Source organism: Cibotium barometz, chromosome 6 (assembly GCF_041138505.1).
Source record: "Cibotium barometz isolate CiBa-2024 chromosome 6, ASM4113850v1, whole genome shotgun sequence".
NCBI lineage: Eukaryota > Viridiplantae > Streptophyta > Polypodiopsida > Cyatheales > Cibotiaceae > Cibotium > Cibotium barometz.
This window is the reverse complement of record NC_141051.1, coordinates 49,687,549-49,706,465: the sequence shown is the minus strand read 5'-3', so window position 1 is coordinate 49,706,465 and position 18,917 is coordinate 49,687,549. Positions and strand designations below refer to the sequence as shown.

The 18,917-nt window shown below is 42.6% G+C and overlaps 2 protein-coding genes across 2 annotated transcripts; one reads left to right on the top strand and one right to left on the bottom strand.

Annotated features, from left to right (window-relative positions):
- Window positions 1-11,839: 11,839 nt before the first annotated feature.
- On the bottom strand, window positions 11,840-14,749 carry LOC147637831 (uncharacterized). The gene is made up of 3 exons (XM_086799058.1): window positions 14,595-14,749; window positions 13,774-14,502; window positions 11,840-12,918 (listed from the first exon to the last, which is right to left on the bottom strand). Exons 2-3 carry the CDS (start codon window positions 14,495-14,497, stop codon window positions 11,840-11,842), a joined length of 1,803 nt encoding a protein of 600 aa, XP_086655184.1. The 5' UTR covers window positions 14,498-14,502; window positions 14,595-14,749.
- A 599-nt stretch (window positions 14,750-15,348) lies between these two features.
- Window positions 15,349-17,256, top strand: LOC147637830 (UDP-glycosyltransferase 85A2-like). Its single transcript, XM_086799678.1, has 2 exons — window positions 15,349-16,056; window positions 16,166-17,256. Exons 1-2 carry the CDS (start codon window positions 15,555-15,557, stop codon window positions 17,110-17,112), a joined length of 1,449 nt encoding a protein of 482 aa, XP_086655804.1. The 5' UTR covers window positions 15,349-15,554; the 3' UTR covers window positions 17,113-17,256.
- Window positions 17,257-18,917: the final 1,661 nt, after the last annotated feature.

Genomic DNA, 18,917 nt, shown 5'->3' with positions numbered 1-18,917 from the left:
ACCATTGCTTGGTCTAAACCAACATTAAAGAGTTGCTATTATTGATGTTTATGTAAACATCTTTGACTCTTACTCTCATTTTCTACCCTAATTGTACCCACCAAAGACATATAGTTTTCTGCATATAAAACAAGGTTCTTATCTCAATGTAATTGGGGTTTTGGGATAATTAGTCACAAATTGTAAGAGATTAGACACTACCCTAGGTTAATCTCACTGGTAAGACCTTCTCATGGCTTCATCTAAAATTTCAGATAAGTTTAATGGCCAAGGTTTCCACACCTGGCAAACCAAAATTAAGGGGTACTTAATGAAGAAGAATCTATGGAGTCTTGTCAAACCACAACCTGATGGAGATGAAACTTTTGCTATTATTACTACTAGAGCAACCACTACTGCATTGCAAGCCAAATATGAGCAAGAATTAGGCATCATAATCACTGCACTTGATGATGGTTACATTCATTACATTTATGATGACACTGCTACAAAGGCATGGGACACACTTTGACAAGATCTTTGGTGCTAAGGCTAAACACTCCAAATTAGTCTTAAAATGTAATTTTATGAGCTTAAAATGGAATATAGTGAAGGTGTGGCTTCACTAATCAACAGACTTAAGAGTATTATGACTCAACTTGTGTATGTGAAGGCTCCAGTCTCACTAAAGAAGATGCCATTGCCATATTGTTATGGCTATGCCTTCAAATTTCAATCAAGTAGTCACTATGCTTAAAGAGAAGGAACCCATTCCTTCTTTGGAAAGTGTGATTAAATCTTTGCAAGAAGAAGAGAAGAAGCGGGTCAAAGATGACGTTGAAAGTGCCTATGTTGTCTCCTTCAACAATATGAAGAAGAAGTGTGCAAGCTGTTGAAGAACAAATCATCTTACTAAAGATTGCTTCACCAACAATCCATGTGTGCATTGTGGAAAGACTAACCACTCATCTCAAAGGTGCTACCTCAAGGAAAAGAAGAAAGGAAAGGAGAAAGTCAACACTGGCAAAAGAAACCAACCTTGCTCAAGTGTGTGAAGATGTAGATGACTCTTATGTCTTTTAAAGCATTATCTAAGTCATATTTGGCTATGCCTTATGTTTGTGGGAACACTAGTTGTTGAGTAAGCCTTGTTGTGTTGCTAGCTTAACTCTTTATTGTGTATACCCACTTGTTGTTAATCCATACCTTGAAGTTTGTAAGAGAAGAGTACACACACCCTATGTTGTGATTAAGTGGGGACTCTATCTCAATGTATCAAGGAGGATTTGTTGTTAGGCAAAGTCAGTCATAAGTCATTGTGTTCATGTTTGGCTTATAGGGGGGTGTTGGAAATAATCCAAACATAAAGCCAAGATTAAATCCCAAGGTTCAAAGGCTATTATCTATGTAACTTCAGCATTGTAAAAGGCACAAGAATCTAGCCAAAGAGGTGAAAAGAAGGCACCCTCCTCTCTAGAGAATCAAGGAGAAAAATGAGGGCAGTGCCCACCTACATTCACTCCACCTCTCCTACAATCACTCCACCTCTCCACATTCCTCTCCATCTCTCCTACAATCACTCCACCTCTCCACATTCCTCTCCTTCTCTCCTACAATCAAGCCACCTCTCCAATAATCAAGTATGTACTCCTGGCCTATAAAAAGGCACCTTTGGGAATGAGAAATTAGTTCATGTGTTTTGATTCGTACCCTCTTCATGCTTGTTTGATTAGCTTAATCATATTCTTAATCATCCACTAGTATAATGGCATACATATGCTTTGATCCACCATAAATACATCATTATTTCAATTGTCTTTCACAACATGGTAAGCTACAAGTAGTGTACAACACGCAAAGTTGTCATTTTAACCAGGTCTGCACAACCAAAATAGGAGTGCAATCGGTAAGATGACATCACAAATGTCTAGTAGATATATTGGACTATCACAAGGTTAATCCCTAGGCAAAAGCAAGGTGTCTAGTCTTGTCTATAGCCATGGTAGCAGAGGCACGGGGGTTGCATTTTACAGCAACCCTATTTTTGATGTTATTAATATTATTACAGATGACATCCACATGGTTTTTTATAATGGGATGAGTACACACAATATGTATATAGATGAGCCATCAACATATGAAGAGCTTGCACACGTGGGTCCCACTACGATAGGTCAAAACAGTGAGCAACAAGGTAAGGTACAAGTAATGTACAACATGCAAAGTTGTCATTTTCACTAGGTCAGCACAACCAGAATAAGACTGCCATTGGCAAGCTGACATCATGAGGGTCTAGTAGATATATTTTAATATCAGTAGGTCAAAACCCTAGGCAAAACCAAGGTGTCTAGACCTATCTACATCCATGGTCTAGATGGCAACAGAGACATGGGAGCTACAGTTTACAACAGCCCTATTTTTGAGTGTTACATATGACATCAACATGGGTTTTGATACTTGGATGAGTACGACCAATGTGTATATAGGTGAATTATCAAGTTTTTAAGAGTTTGGACATGTGGGTCCCACTTGGATAGGTCAAAAAAGTGAGCAACAAGGTAAGCTACAAGTAGTGTGCAACATGCAAAGTTGTCATTTTCAGTAGGTCCGCACAACCAGAATATGAGTGTTATTGGCAAGTTGACACCACAAGGGTTTAGATGATGTATTAGACTATCACCATGTCAAACCCTAAACAAAAACAAGGTGTATAGACCCATCTACAACCATGGTCTAAGTGGTAGCAAAGCATGGGAGCTGCAATTTACAACAGCCCTATTTTTTAGTGTTACATATGACATCAACATGGGTTTTGATACTTGGATGAGTATACACAATGTGTATATAGGTTAGCGATCAAGTTCTGAAGAGTTTAGATATGTGGGTCCCAGTGGGACATGCCACAACATTAAGCAGCATGGTAGGATATAAGTAGTGCATAACAAGCAAAGTTATCATTTTCACTAGGTCTGCACAGCCAGAATAATCATGCTATTGGTGGCAACATAACATCACCAAATTCTAGTATATATTGGAGGTCAGAGCCTATGGAAAACCAAGGTATCTGCACCTATCTACAGCCATGGTCTACGTGGTTGTAGAGGTATGGGGGTTGTAGTTTACAATAGCCATGTTTTTTGATGATTTTGATATTAAAGATCACATACCCATAGCTACCCGCATGCATTGGGAGATCTCGATGCATGACGGTATAACTTAAGCATGCCGGTAGCTACTGCCATGCACCGCGAGCTCCCAATGCATGCCGGTAGCTACATAGGCATGCTAGTAGATATTGGCATGCATTGACAACCCTGTTTTTTATGTTACAAATGACATCCACATGGTTTTTGATATTGGGATGCTAGTAGATATTGGCATGCATTGACAACCCTGTTTTTTATGTTATAAATGACATCCACATGGTTTTTGATATTGGGATGAGTATACCCAATGCGTATACACATGATTCATCTAGTTTTGAAGAGTTTGGACATGTGGGTCCCACTGGGATAGGTCAAAATAGTGAGCAACATGGTAAGCTACAACATGCAAAGTTGTCATTTTCACTAGGTCTTGTCAACTATAATAGGAGTGCCATTGGCAAGCTGACATCACGAGGGCCTAGTAGATATATTGGACTATCACCATGTCAAACCCTAGGCAAAATGAAGGTGTCTAGATCCATCTACAACCATGGCCTAGGTGGTTGCAGAGGCATGGGGGTTGCAATCTACAAGAGCCCTATTTTTTATGTTTTTGATGTTACAAATGATATCCACATGGTTTTTGATACTGGGATGAGTACACCCAATGCGTATACAGGTGAGCCATCAAATTCTGAAGAGTTTGTACATGTGGGTCCCATTGGGATAGGTTAAAACAATGAGCAATAGAATAAGTTACAGGTAGTGTATAACACACAAAAATGTCATTTTCATCACGTTTGCACAACTGGAATAGGAGTGCTATTTCCAAGCTGACATCACAAGGGTCTAGTAGATATATTGGACTATCACTAGGTAAAAACCTAGGCAAAACCAAGGCGTCTGGGCCCATCTACACCCATGGTCTAGGTGGTAGCAGAGGCATGGGGACTGCAGTTTACAACAACCCTATTTTTGATATTTTTTATGTTACAGGTGACATCCACATGGGTTTTAATACTCGGATGAGTATACCTAATGTGTATTCAGGTGATCCATCAAGTTTTGAAGAGTTTGGACATGTGGGTCCCATTAGGACATGCCAAAACATTAAGCAACATGGCAGGCTTGAAGTAGTGCACAATAAACAAAGTTATCATTTTCACCACCAGGACCACACTAGAGTCCAGTAGATATATTAGACTATCATCAGGCCAATCCTATGCAAAACCTAGGTGTTTAAACCCATCTACAGCCATGGTCTAGGTAGTAGCAGAGGTATGGGGGCTGTAGTTTACAGCACTGTGCTACCAATGCATGCCAAGTGCTACCTAAGCATGTCGATAGCTATCAGCATGCATCGGGAGCTTCCAGTGCATGCTGAGTGCTACCTAAGCATGTCGGTAGCTATCAATGCATATGCTCAGTGCTACCAATGCATGCCGGTAGCTCCATGCTTACAAGTCCTTAACTAGTTGACACGTGCTTAAAATTTACATAATAGCTGGTAACTAGCTTGTCAATAGCTGAGATGAATGTTTAGAAGTCCTTAAATGCATAACAGTAAATAGAAACACATATAACTAAGCATGTCACAGCATGCACACTAGGAGTTCCCAATGCATGCTAGGGTGCTACTGAAGCATGCTTGTAGCTACCGGCATGCACTAAGAGCTCCCAATGCATGCTGGGTGGTACTAGCATGCATTGGGAGTTCGCGATGCAATGCGATCGCTCTAGATACATGCCGGATGATGCTACCTAAGAATGCAACCAAGAGCTTCCACCAATGCATGCTGGTTGTTGCTACCTAAGCATGTCGAGTGCTACCAGTGCATGTCGATAACTACCTGCATGCATTAGGAGCTCCCCATGCATGCCGATACCTCTCGATGCATGCTGATAGCTACTGGCATGCTACGAGCATGCACCGAGAGCTCCCAATGCATGCCAGGTACTACCTATGCATGCCGATAGCTACCAGCATATATCGGGAGCTCCCAATGCATGTCAGGTACTACCGATGGCTACCCGCATGCATTGGGAGCTCCCGGTGCATGTCAGTAGCTCTCCTAATACATGCTCGATGCTACCTAAGCAACCTAAGCATGTAGGTAGCTACTGGCGTATACATTGGAAGCTCCCAATTCATGCCAGGTGCTACCTAAGCAAGGATCTAGCTACCAACATCCATTAGGAGGTCCCAATGCATGCTTGGTGCTACCTACGCAGGCCATTCGCTATTGGCATGCATTAGGAGGTCCCAATGCATGTCGGGTGTGCTACCTTAGAAAGCCGCCGATAGCTACCAACATGTGTCGGGAGTCCCAATGCATGTCAAGTGCTACATAAGTATGCCACTAGCTATCGGCATGCACCCCTAGGGGGGGTCACTCATAAATATATAAGCGTAGCATGTGAGTTCAACAGAAAGGATTTTTAAAATCCTTTTTTTAACACAGTTCTTACATACAGAAGGGTAACATTTAAAGGGGGTATTCACAAATTGAATAGACAAAGGATGTGTTTTATTCACAAAAAATCCACAAATGAGGGGTTTTAAAATAGGCCTTGAACGCACGTGATGTAGAGGGTTTACATATAGTGAACCCCTCGAGCATGCACCGGGAACTCCCAATGCGGGTGCTACCTAAGTAGGTCGGTAGCTACTGGCATGCATCAGGATGTTCTAATGCATGTTGGGTGCTACGTAAGCATGCCGATAGCTACTAGCATGCACCCGGAGATCCCAATGCACCGAATCCTACCGATGCATATCCGTAGCTACCAGCACGCAAGCACTGGGAGCTCCCGGTGCTACCAGTAGCTCCTGTCGATGCATTCCGGGGGTGCTACTGGTGCTTAGGTAGCTAACTGGTATGCATTGAGAGCTCTCAGCATGCCTAGGTAGCTACCTAATGCATATCGCATGCTACCTAAGCATGCTGGTGATGCAGGTTTTTAGGATACCAAGATCTTCTTCTCAATAGTGTAGATGATAATGGTAGAGCTACTTAATGTAATCTCACTCAGATGTACTTGCATTAAATTCTAAGCAAGGGAGATTTGATTTCGGGGATAGTCAAGTAGGTTGCTGAAAATTGTTTGCAATTTGGACTGCATAGGGCCCAAGAGGTCTAAAGTGGTTTCAGAGGCCTTTCCTTGTGGAGTTTTGGATGAGATTTGATAGGGTGATGTGGGATATGTGTCTAGACCTAATTGTTCAGTTTTCATCAAGTTTTGGGAGTCCTAAATTGCCAGGCTACACGGGGTGTTACTACCAGGTGAATTTGGAGCTGAGGCTTCGTGTGTATGTGCTTTAGGTGTTTAGGTATCCCCCTATGAAATTTGGTGTGATTTGGAGTTGTAGAGGCTGATCTGGACACTTCAACAAATAGGGATATTTTTCAGACAGATTTGTCCAAGGAGTTTGATGCTGGAGAGGTGTTAGATTTTGAAGAGGGAAAGCAAGTGCCACTGAGGTGTGAAGAGGCAAGCCATGATCTTCAGTTTGGTGTTAGTTTAATGTTTGGGGTTGGTATCTTTGTGTACCTAATCTCATCTAGCCTTCTTGCACTACTAACTAGTTATAGCTAGAGTGGGAGTTGGAAACAGGTCTCACCGGTAGCTAGCAATGTGCACTGGTATCTCCCAATGCATGTTGGTAGATACCTAAGTACGCCAATAGCTACTTGCATGCACTGGCATGCTTAGATAGCTACTTGCATGCACTCGCATGCTTAGATAGCATGCCGTATGCATTTGGTAGCAACTTTAGCATGTCTGGAGCTCTTGATGCATTCCAAGTAACTATCTAAGCATCCACCATACCGGTCAGACAATTCCCACTCGTCCACACTCAAGTTCCTAGGATTATCCATTTAGAGAGAATTCTAGATGCAGAGGGCTAGACAATCGAGATAGAGAGCATACTCACTCCCCTCATCAATCTCAAATCGAGGAGATACTCTGGAGACACAGTACTACTTTCCACGAGAGGTGAATTTTGAGGAGCTCTACATATTTGTTAAGAGAGGTAGATCTTCACGCTCCAAGATGAGTTAATGCTTGTGCATATTCATGCATAAGCTCATATATATACATAAGTTCATGCTTGTGCATATACATACATAAGCTCATATATATACATAAGTTCATACTTGTGCATATACATACATAGCCTCCTAAGCACATATATACTTATGCTACATAAGTTCATACTTGTGCATATACATACATAGCCTCCTAAGCACATATATACTTATGCTACACGTGCAGGCATAAAAAGCAATAAAAAGGCAATATGAATACTCTAAACAGCAATGAATGTGCATGCTTGTACAAAAGATTTAGCTCATGTATATGCATAAGCTTATGCTTGTGCATAAACATACATTGCCTCATAAGCACATACATACATTAGCTTATGCTTATGCTATATGCGCATAAGCATAAAAAGTAATACAAAATCAATCATAGCCTCATAAGCCAATACGTACATAAGCTTATGCTTATGTTATATGTGCATGCATAAAAAACAATACATGTAATTCAATATGCATGAAAAAAACAATTAAATCAATAAATTTACAGGAAAAGAGGACTTACGGTTACCTAGGCCGAAGCTTCTTCTTTTGTTGCTCCTCTACAACCACCACTTTGCCTTTGCCACTTGTTTGAGGTGCATCTCTGTTTTTTTCTGATTCCCGTATGGTCAAGGGAGCTTCGCTTGTGATTGGCCTCTCTCTTATCATGTCTATTGATGCTTGGATCTCTTCGATAGTGGCATCTTGCTCAGCGCAGCAGTCAATGAATCTCTTAATGTGTCTCCATCAAACCCTAAGGCTTGCAAGATTTGGGTAAGAAGAACAAGCCAGAGTTGCTTTCTTGGGTCCATAGAGAAAGAGTAGAGAATAGAGATTGGAAAAATAATATGTTAAAGAGAGTAGAGACAAACTCTTAAGAGGCAAACCCTAGCCAAATAAGATACAACACTTAGGGTAGCAAAATACAACAAGAGCAAAGAAAGGCACAGTAAATAGAAGAACTATGATTTTCGAATTCAGGTGGTGGGCTTGCTTCTCTGGCGGGTATTTTTCATAAAAAACAAGAAACGCTAAACGTCACTCTTTATGTAATGTTAAACGTCACGCGATATTTAATAATTTAAGTGACTTTAAATGTCACAATTTTTAGTGACGTTAAATGTCACTAAAAAATGTCACAACAAGATAAAATTTTTGAATATCTCTCATAACCTGTTGAAAAACACTTTGCCATTGATGTTATCAATGACACAAATTTTATGATGTTAAATGTGAGTAAAAATGTCATTTTGTCTTGATGTTTTAATGTCTCCCATCATTTGGAGAAAAAAAACTACCATATTCTTTTGTTATTTGAGTACATGGTTGGGTGTGACGTTAGGAAAGCGACGTAAAGCATGGTGTTTTCTTGTAGTAAGTGTTGGCTTCCTAACTATTGTGGAGGACCTTGGAAGCTTCTCTTCTTTAAGGATGGAAGAAATTCATGGATGATCCTCTTGAAAATCCATGTTGTCAATCTCCCTCTCTAGGTTATGAGAGGACATACTTTCCATCTGAGTACTTTGTACATAATCTTCTTTTGAACGATCTTTGTCATGTCCCTTCCTTCTAGGAGGGATCACTCAGACCCACCAAGAGAGGGGAAAATCTGTTGGGATTTTTAGGCCTACCTGAGTGTTTGTTTTGGGGTTATCGACATACATTTATTTTTTCTAGCTACCTGTTGAAATCCTTCCTTGTCCCCATTTCCTTCCCCTCTTCTACAGGTTGGCTAATAGGAACTAGCTGAGGGTTTTTCAATGGATAGTTCTTGATGTAATGTCCTTGCTTATCACAATGGAAACAAGCATTAGGGTAATTTTTGTAGGTGATTGGTTGGATGATACAGAGATCTTCCCTCCCAAGATTCATGGTCAAGGTATTTGGCAATTTATGGCTTGGGTCCTTCCACTATCAATGTGAGCAAGAGATGTAAGTGAAGGGAAAGGTTAGGTGACTCCACCCAGACAGAGCTTTTTGTCGATTTCTATCCATTGGGAGAAAAATCAAAGGACCATCTAAAAAGGGAGAGGGGTGAGTTCCTGACCATCCATTGCCCAACTTCGAGAATGTTTAAAGCCATCCCCTAGACTCCTTTAAACAGGAAGCAAAAATAGTTATTGGGAAAATACTGAATTTCATCTAGAGTCACACCCTTGGACAACTTTAGCCTTAATCCATCCTCTTAGAATTTCGATTGGCACATGGGACACCCCATGACATTGACTAATCAGAGCTTTGGACTGGTAAACCTCCATCTAGACCTCCATCCAATCCTTTACTAAATGAAAAGGAAGGGATACAAAGATAGACATTATCTTCTTGCTCAAAATCAAAATCTCTTCTTACTTCATCATCAGGCTTTGTCCTTGTGGAGGGTCATTAGCAGTAAACCAATTTGTCTTTCCTCCATTTCATCTGCTTCCATGGGGGGCTCGTGGATGTTGATTGGGTCTCCAGAACCCTAGAGCCCTTGGTGGTTCTCAGAGAAGGACCCTGTGCAAATTTCATGATGAGTGGGTTGCAGGGGTTAGCTGTGACAAGAAAACTTAGTGAAGAAGGAGAAGCTTTGCTTGGCCCCTTTCCATTCGCGAGTGATGGAGGTTAGATTGGGCTTGCACCAGAAAAGCCTTCATCTTCTACAATGCAACTTGATTCATAGGAGGTGAAGCATGCCCCGAACGACACATGCCATATATGATCCTGTTTGCTCTACATGTCACTTTGGATCTGGATAACCTTCTGGTGCGACGGTGAGGCGGATGCAAATAATAGACGTACGACCTGCAAGTCTGGAGAAGGTGCCATGACAAAAGGGAATGATCCCCCTTGTGCTCAAAATAGGCTTGTGTGAGTAGCCAGAGGGGGTGCGCCTTGTGGCCTCCTTCTTCCTAAAGCCTATGCTTGACCTAATACTACCTAGAGAAGAAAAGAAATGACCCCCCTTGTGCTCGGACTAGGCTTGCGTGAGTAGCTAGAGGGGGGTGCACCTTGTGGCCTCCTCCATAAAGGGATAGAGACATGACCCTGCCGTACAAACCTGGTGTTCATCATTTTCCATCAGAAGACCCTGCATTTCATACTGTACTCCTCATGCCAATAAGGCCCCAAAAAGATTTTTTTTTGGGACCAATAATAATTAATTATATTAACTGAAGCTGTTCAAAAGCTATCATACAACCAAGTTAGGGTTACAATTTACTACTCCTTCTCAACCTCATTCAAAATTTTACACAAGAAATCCCATCTTTCACCTTCTATAAAAAAGAAGGACTGTTCCCAAGAAATCTGATACCCCAAAAGTATGCAAGCCTCCATCATAGCTTATGTATTGCAACCATGAGGGGACTGTTTTTCTAGCATTCCCCTTTTCTTGAACCAGACTTTAACTGTGGGTCTAGTTTCAACCGAGTATTCTATTAAGCAACAAATGTATTACTTAATTTTGCAAAGATTTGACCCGATGTGATGAGAGAATGTATTAGGGAGGCACTCTACCCACAAGATGACCTTCGATCTCAGCCAGTGAGTTTTATAACTAAAATTTCAAAATTTTTGAATCTTTAAAGCCATAACTAGGAAAATTTACAATAGTTTTTCTTAATTTGAGCAACAGCTGGGAAGATTTTTTTCTGACATTGGTAGTGCTCATATGCACATACTTGCTTTAAGGCAATTGATCATCCTGCAAGCTGTGATGGATGGCTTTAAGTCTTTTGTGCTAGGTCTAGTAGAAGTGAAGTGATATCGACTTTCACAATTACACAAAATGTGGTATCTTTTAGGTTCAACTCCATCAAGGAAGCAATAATACCACCCCCTATGCACGCATGGCTTCTTCTTGCCAAAAGCATCCCGATCAATGATGTTTATAGATAACACTTGTTGTGATACTTTAAGTGTCTCTCCAAAGTCCAAAGATTTGACCTGATGTGATGAGAGAATGTATTAGGGAGGCACTCTACCCACAAGATGACCTTCGAGCTCAGCTAGTGAGTTTTATAACTAAAATTTCAAAATTTTTGAATCTTTAAAGCCATAACTAGGAAAATTTACAATAGTTTTTCTTAATTTGAGCCACAGATACGAAGATTTTTTCTTGACATTGGTAGTGCTCATATGCACATACTTGCTTTAAGGCAATTGATCATCCTGCAAGCTATGATGGATGGCTTTAAGTCTTTTGTGCTAGGTCTAGTAGAAGTGAAGTGATATTGACTTTTGTGGTATCTTTTAGGTTCAACTCCATCATGGATGGCTTTAAGTCTTTTGTGCTAGGTCTAGTAGAAGTGAAGTGATATTGACTTTTGTGGTATCTTTTAGGGCGGGTTCACATTGGAGCGGCGGAAAACATACTCTCAAACACACTTTTCCAGGTGGAACTCTTACAAAATGCACACTTCCGCCGTCCAAGTGTTCACATGGGGAGGGGGAAGTAAAAGGGAGCCTGACTTCTTCCGCCGCCCACTGTGAACACTGGGGGGCGGCGGAAGAAAGAGTAAACACCATACCAAAAACCATAGAACAAAGCTATATTATGTCCACAAAGCATAGTGTAACTACAAAAATAAAGAAGAAGCCACACTACAAACCACAATAAGCCAGACAAAAGACTTGTATTACAAAAGCTTAATCGGAGTTGGTAGGTGAGTCCAGCTCCTCTAAAGCCGCCCTTCCAAAAACTTGTAGGACATTCATCCTTGCTTGCTCTCTATACATTGTTCGGGCAAGACTATCTCGCCGCTCCGAGCCAACTCCAAGGTCACTCGCACCCCCTTCATTGCCTCCTTGAGCGCGCTCCATTGCGTCCTCTATGTCAACTTCACGTATTGCTTGAAGCTCCCTCATGGAGGTAGCTATTGCTCTTCGATCCTCTTCTACACGTCCAGAGCATGCTGCCAATTCTGCTTCCGCCTCACGTACCCACTCCATATCAAAAGACTCTCCATGTTGGATACAAATGTTGTGTAGCACAAGACAAGCCGCAACAAGATCTGGGACATGACGTAGATTCATGTCACATCTTTTTAGCAAGATGCGAAACCTTGCCTTGAGCATACCAAACGCTCTCTCAACTGGCATCCTTGTGCTCGATTGAATGAAATTCCAATGGTACTTTACACGTGTCAACCCTTCCTTGCATCCTTTGAAAGGCACTAACATGTATGGCCGTGCGGGGTAAGCACAGTCGCCAACCAAACAATAGTTACCCAGCTCGCCCCTTGCACATGCTTGCCCTATATCACTTCTGGAGAAGTTCAAGGAGTCATGCGCTGATCCAGCCCAACCGACATCATAATTCCATACTGAGCAATTGGCGGCTACTGTTAGTTGTAGCAAAATAGAGTGGAACCCTTTCCGATTGAAGTAGTCAACATGGTTGTCACGGGGTGCAATGATGGGGATGTGAGAACCATCTATCGCACCAACGACGTAGGGAATTCCCCTAAGTGCCTCAAACTCTCGTGCTAAAGTTGCTAGCCGAGATCTTGAAGGCCATCTTATGTACATATTCCGGAGACCCGATTTCACAATTGCCTTGGAAAATGCAAGGATTATTTCACAACATGTGCTCTTAGCGCAACCATAGGTGTCACCAAGGCCCAGTAGTCCATCTCCTGTAGCAAGTCTGCTTAGAGCAATGGCTACCCTATCTTGAATAGACACAGGCGCACGAAAGTTTGTGGTTTTCTTTTGCATGAATGGTGCTAGACTCCCACAAAGGTAATGAAAGGTTTCTTTGCTAACCCTAAGACGCCGCTTGAACATGGTAGCACTATAAGCACTTAGGAGATAGCATTTTACAAAGCCTTGAGGCCGTGGATATGCCCACGCTTGTCTGTGTTCATGACCCCTCCTACGGTTCGCAATCTTCCTCAACCTCACAGATCGTGCCATGCATTCGGTAACATGCAACCAAGTCTGCACTATGCACTCATCATTGTGCATGCTTGGTTCTTTAAGCAATTCATAGATCGCTATAGAACACAACCACGCACAATAGAGTGCAATGTCTTTGGACATGCCCATTGTCACCTGCAAATCCAAAACAAGTTGATACATATTAAATTCTCAGCTTAACATGCTTCTTAGGAGCTTAGAAACATTCATAAATCCATACAACGCATAGGAACAAAGCAACGTCGAGATCCCAAACTTTATAAACTCATACAATAATAATAACAAGAATTTCCTCCGCCAAGGCTACTTGTTGCCCCCCCTTCCTTCCTTAAGGAATTCACTCATTGTGGCATGCAATCCTGCCAATATCTTCAGTCGCTCCCTCTCCAAGGCAACATTTTGGCTAGAGGTCTCCTTGAGATGGTCCAATAGATGTTTCCCAGTATCGGCCATTGTGGCCAAAGATTCCTCATACTTGGGAGTCACTCGACGACTTGAGGACATGGGTGCTTGTGGCTTCTCGTCATCTTGTGCTATAGTTACTTCATCCTTGTCACCGCCAGGGAAAGTAGCATCATCCATTGTTGATGAAGAAGCGTGGCTAAGAGGAGTGACCGTGGCTCTATCGTGGTAATACTCATCCACCACATCGAACCATTTACATGTGTGCCTCCTGTCATTGCCAGATACCGAGTTGTGAGCTTTGTCCACTCTATATTTTGCTAGCACCGCTTGCCACTTCTTGCGACAACTTTCACTATCCTTATTGAAATCAGGGTAAATGCCGGCTAGCTTTGTGGCCACCTTTGCCCATAAGTTGACCCCTTGTTTCCCAGGATTGTTGAACTCCTCACTCATGCCCCCCCTGACATGAATGAGTTGGTCAACCCAAAATTCTTGCCACTTGCTTTTCTTATTGTCGTTGTCGTCATCTTCCCCCAAGTCCACCACCACCTTCTTTTTGGAGTTCCTGGGTTTCTTTGGCGCAGGTTGGGTCTCTAACACAATCTCCTCATTGCTAGGCTCCTTCCTCATGCCACGAACTCGCTTTGGTTGAGAAGATAAAGGGGGGTTATTGAGTGAGTTGGGTGATGGTTGGCTTCCTAGGGAATTGGGAATGGAACCCATGGTTGGGATACCTAGGGGGGATGATCGATTAGGAGGTTGCTCTACCATAGGTGAATGGGGGGGGCGAAACATGAAGGGAGAGTTTGGAGAAAAGGAAGGAGAATTGAGCATGGCTTGGAAGCCATGAGGTGGCACATGAAAAGGAGGAGGGGGAAATGAATAGAAATTAGAGTGCGGGAGAGGAGTTTGGGAGAAAATAGGATCATCGTCGCCTCGTTGTTGCGATGAATCAAATTCATGGCTCGTGTTGGAATCCATAGTACCTACATGGAACACGAAGAGAATATTAGCACCACATAAAATAAAAACACATACATTAGTCATGATAATGGAAATGCGGTTTGTGAGGGGTCACCTTATGCGCTCGCTTCACGTTGCCTCCCGCCCTTTTCGCACACCCCTAAAAGAAAAACAAAAGCACACAATGTCAAAGGCATGGCAAGTGTACCACAAAAACATTAAAAGAAAGGTAAATGGGTGGATAAAAAGAAAGCATGATTGAAGTGCATGTAAAAGCACCTTGGAGAATGGAAATTGTGAAGCTTATTATTATGTTCTCTAGAAATTCTAGAGGGTACAAAATCTCACCCTAGACCCTTTAATTTATAGGAAATTGAAGGGTGTTGGGGGGAGGGACGTTGGAAAATGGACGTTCGAAAGTGGAAAGTGGCCGTTGGGAAAAAGGCCGTTGGGAAAAACATCCGTTGGGAATCCGTTTTTGGAAATTTTGGAAACAGCAGCAATTCCAAAATTTTGGAAAAAGGCCGTTTCTGAAAAACATCCGTCTGGAAGCCGTTTTGGGCGAGGGGGGGGGTCGGCACAATTTCAACGGCCGTCTTCCATGATGTGGCAAGCGGGGGGGTGGATTTCCACCGCCCGCTGTGAACGCAGAGTGCCCCATAGCACTCTGCGATTGGATGGCAGGAAGGCGGCAGCTTGGCTGCCGCCTTATCTGAACCGGGCCTTAGGTTCAACTCCATCAAGGAAGCAATAATACCACCCCCCCATGCACGCATGGCTTCTTCTTGCCAAAAGCATCTCGATCAATGATGTTTATAACACTCGTTGTGATACTTTAAGTGTCTCTCCAGAGTCCAAATTTAAAACCCAATTAATCATGTTGAAAATAGAAACCCAACGATTTGTGATGACATACATCATCATGTTGAAATTCGAAACCCAATAGTTTTGCCCAATGTGTGGCTCTCAGAGTCAGTCTCTGTCTGTCTGTCTCTCTCTCTCTCTCTCTCTCTGCGCGCACTCGTGAGTCCTGTGGCAGGAGCTTCTGCGAGTGTGCGAGGCTTATGAGAAGAAGATGGCCAGTTGCAGAAGCGGTCTGCAGCAGCAGGGGGCAAAGAAGCCGCACGCATTGGTGGTGCCATGGCCAGCCCAAGGCCACATAAACCCCATGATGCACCTCTCCAAGAAGCTAGCTGCGAGAGGAGTCACCATAACTTTTGCCAACACGCAGTTCAACCACGAGCGGCTGGTCCGGTCGCAGGCAGAGGCGGGGATATCTCTGCCTCACGAGGGAGACATCCGCCTCGTGGGTGTGCCGGATGGCTTAGGCTACGAAGAGTACATCGCCAATGATGTACGCAAGCGATGCCAAGCTCTTATTGATCTGGAGCCTCTCCTTGTGAAGCTTGTGCAGGAGCTCCAGCCACCTGTCAGTTGCATCATCGCAGATGTGTTTGTCATTTGTACACCCTCTGTGGCTAAACGTTTTGGGATCCCGCATGTGGGGTTTTGGACCCAGAATGCAGCCAGCTATGCGGCCCATGTCCTCTTCACTCAAGGCTACACTCCCATCAAAGGTAAATATTTCATCTAAGAAGCTTTTATCCTCAGGCTTCTGTTCCTGCTCTTCTCTGTATTGTCCGTTGCCAACATAACTTCAATTACGGTGATTTGTTTCTTTTGTAGACGACGATCCTCAGAACCTCATCACTTGCATCCCTGGCTGCCCTCCCCTGCGCTTTAAAGAGGTTCCCACCTTCCTTCAACCATGTGATCCTTCCGATTTTATCTTCTCCTACCTCATCAGAAACTTCCAGAACGTTCTAGATTGTTCTTATGTCCTCTTGAACACTTTTCACGAGCTAGAAGCTGCGAGTCTGGAGTTCATCGACAGGCCAAACATGTGCATAATTGGCCCAGTTCTCCCGTCAGAGTTTCTCAGCACTAGCACTGATGGGGACAATAACATCGGTATGAGGCACAAGAAGCTGGGGACCTCTATGTGGGTAGAGGATGAGGGGTGCATGCCATGGCTAGACAAGCAGAAGCCCTCTTCAGTGCTATACGTGTCATTTGGGAGCATAACTCTCCTGTCCGCCCAACAGATTGCAGAGTTTGCGGCCGGTCTTGAAGCGAGTGGATGCCCAATATTGATGGTTGTCCGGCCAGCGATGATGTATGGACAGGAGGCAGTGTTCCCACGGGGCTTTGCGGAGAGGATGAGTGGGCGGTCAATGTTTGTGGAGTGGGCACCCCAGCTGGAGGTTTTGGCCCACCCTGCAGTAGGGGGGTTTCTCACGCACTGCGGTTGGAACTCCACATTGGAGAGTATTTGTAAGGGGCTGCCCATGCTGTGCTGGCCCTACTTCGCGGATCAAATGCTGGACTGCCGGTGTATTGTGGACAGTTGGAAGATTGGATTGGATTTCGAGGCGGATGCCACCACTGGTTTGGTTAGCCGAGGGGAGATTGAACACAAGGTGAGTTATCTCATGGACTTTTCATCCAGTAAAGAGATCCGTGAGCGAATTAATCAGCTCAGCTTGGTAGCTAAGAAAGCGGAACATGATGGCCGATCCCATCTTAATTTTGAATCATTTGTACGCTTCATTTTCACGCGAACATCTCCCTAATCTCCACACTATTGTTCTCAGTGTCCTTTTGAATCATTTGTACGTTTCTTTTTCATGTGAACGTCTCCCTTATCTCTACACTATTATTCTCACTGGTTCACCCACCCACTATGTCAATGGCTAATATAATGTGTCATTTGTATGTCATGTAATGATTCTATTTTGCCAACTAAGCACCTGTATTTCCCATATTGTTATAATTTGACGTGTCATGACAAAGTCTTTAAATAGTTAACTTTATAAATATATGACTTTTTTTTAAAAAGTTTCGAACTCCTGCTCCCACTATAGAGTACTAATTCTCTATCATGTGCCCATTCCCGCTGTTCCATTTGTGTCAAGGTCACCCGAAGTGTGTTATTTGTAATTTGTCATGTTGATAAGTGGCGTGCAATGTTGTTATTTTTGTTTGCCATGTAAACAATCAATTGAATGGTGCATTGATAGACTAGCATTTCTATTATTAGGGCGTAGTCACGTGCATAATTTAAAAAGGTGCATATCACGTTTGCTTTGTGGTGTAAAGTGGCAAGCCAAAACCCTACCAAGAAGCGATGTTGGCCAAAAATTAAGATTTTTGAGTCAGTCCGGATTCAACATATCAACATTGCTTTTTGCTTTTGCAGCAATTTGTTTCCTACAAAATGCCACAAAAGCACAATGCTTTGCAAGTGCACAATGCTAGTCTTTGATTGATCGTCCCGGATTAGAACCCCTTCATGGTGGGGAGGAAGCCTGCACATAATGTGATGAACGGTTGAAGGTTGAAAGCCATACTTCTTGGAATTTTTTGACTTACGAAAGTTTTCACATGGCCCTGCACAACTATAATGGAGGTTTATGAATTTTATATTCTTTCTTTTTACATTAGAAAGATTGGAGAAATATATCTAAAAAGAGATAATCATCTACATCAAGCTTTTTTATTAAGAAGCTTAACTTATACTCAACACTAATCACTTCTTAAACTTATTTACCATTTAAACAGGAGCTTGCATTTTTACTAAACATAGAATGTAGTGTATAAGCTCAGTGTTTCTGAGGGTATCAGAAAAAAGTTCTTTGTGTTTTTTCTCAATTTTTCTTCCTTGTTTCCAAAGCTTCACTTGAGAAGTTGGCAAAATTAGTGTCCATCTTTTCCATTTGAACAGTTTCGAAATCTATAGTCTCTAGCATCAGCTTTGTTCTAGTCTCCTTAAGAATTGCTCTTATTTGCACATTTGTACACAGCTTCGGTCCTTGCATCAAATTAGCAAAGACAGGACCAAGTCCTAGCTAAATCCAAGTGCTAAGGAAGCACCAAAGTTGATCTAGAAAAAGAAGCAAGTTCAACCAAGTAATCAAGGGAAAGAGACATCGCCAATGTCATCCACCAAGGAGGAAAAGCTAAACCAAGTCGTGGACCAGGGTAAGAGAGACGTGCACTCATATGCACATGAAGCAAAATAAGTTCACCAGGATTGGGTGAATGTACTCCTCCACTGGATGGAGGGAAAAATCAAAAGTTCTCACTCAAACAATGACACATACCCACACTCTCTCCAAAGTACAACATTGGTTCCCGTTGCACTAAAAGAAAGGAAGATGAGACGAGGGGTACCCAGCTCCAACAATTGGGTAAAAGGGTATGCTTTTCATGATGCCGTGAAACATGTTCATTTGTTTCATGTGTACACTTTTACTCCTCAGAATACATAACATATAGCCTTGGAGTGCTTGAGCATATAGAAAACAATAGGGTATCAATATTTGCATGCTAAAGGTACAAGCTATTTCACGTCGTGAACCGGTTCAAGCTAATTCAT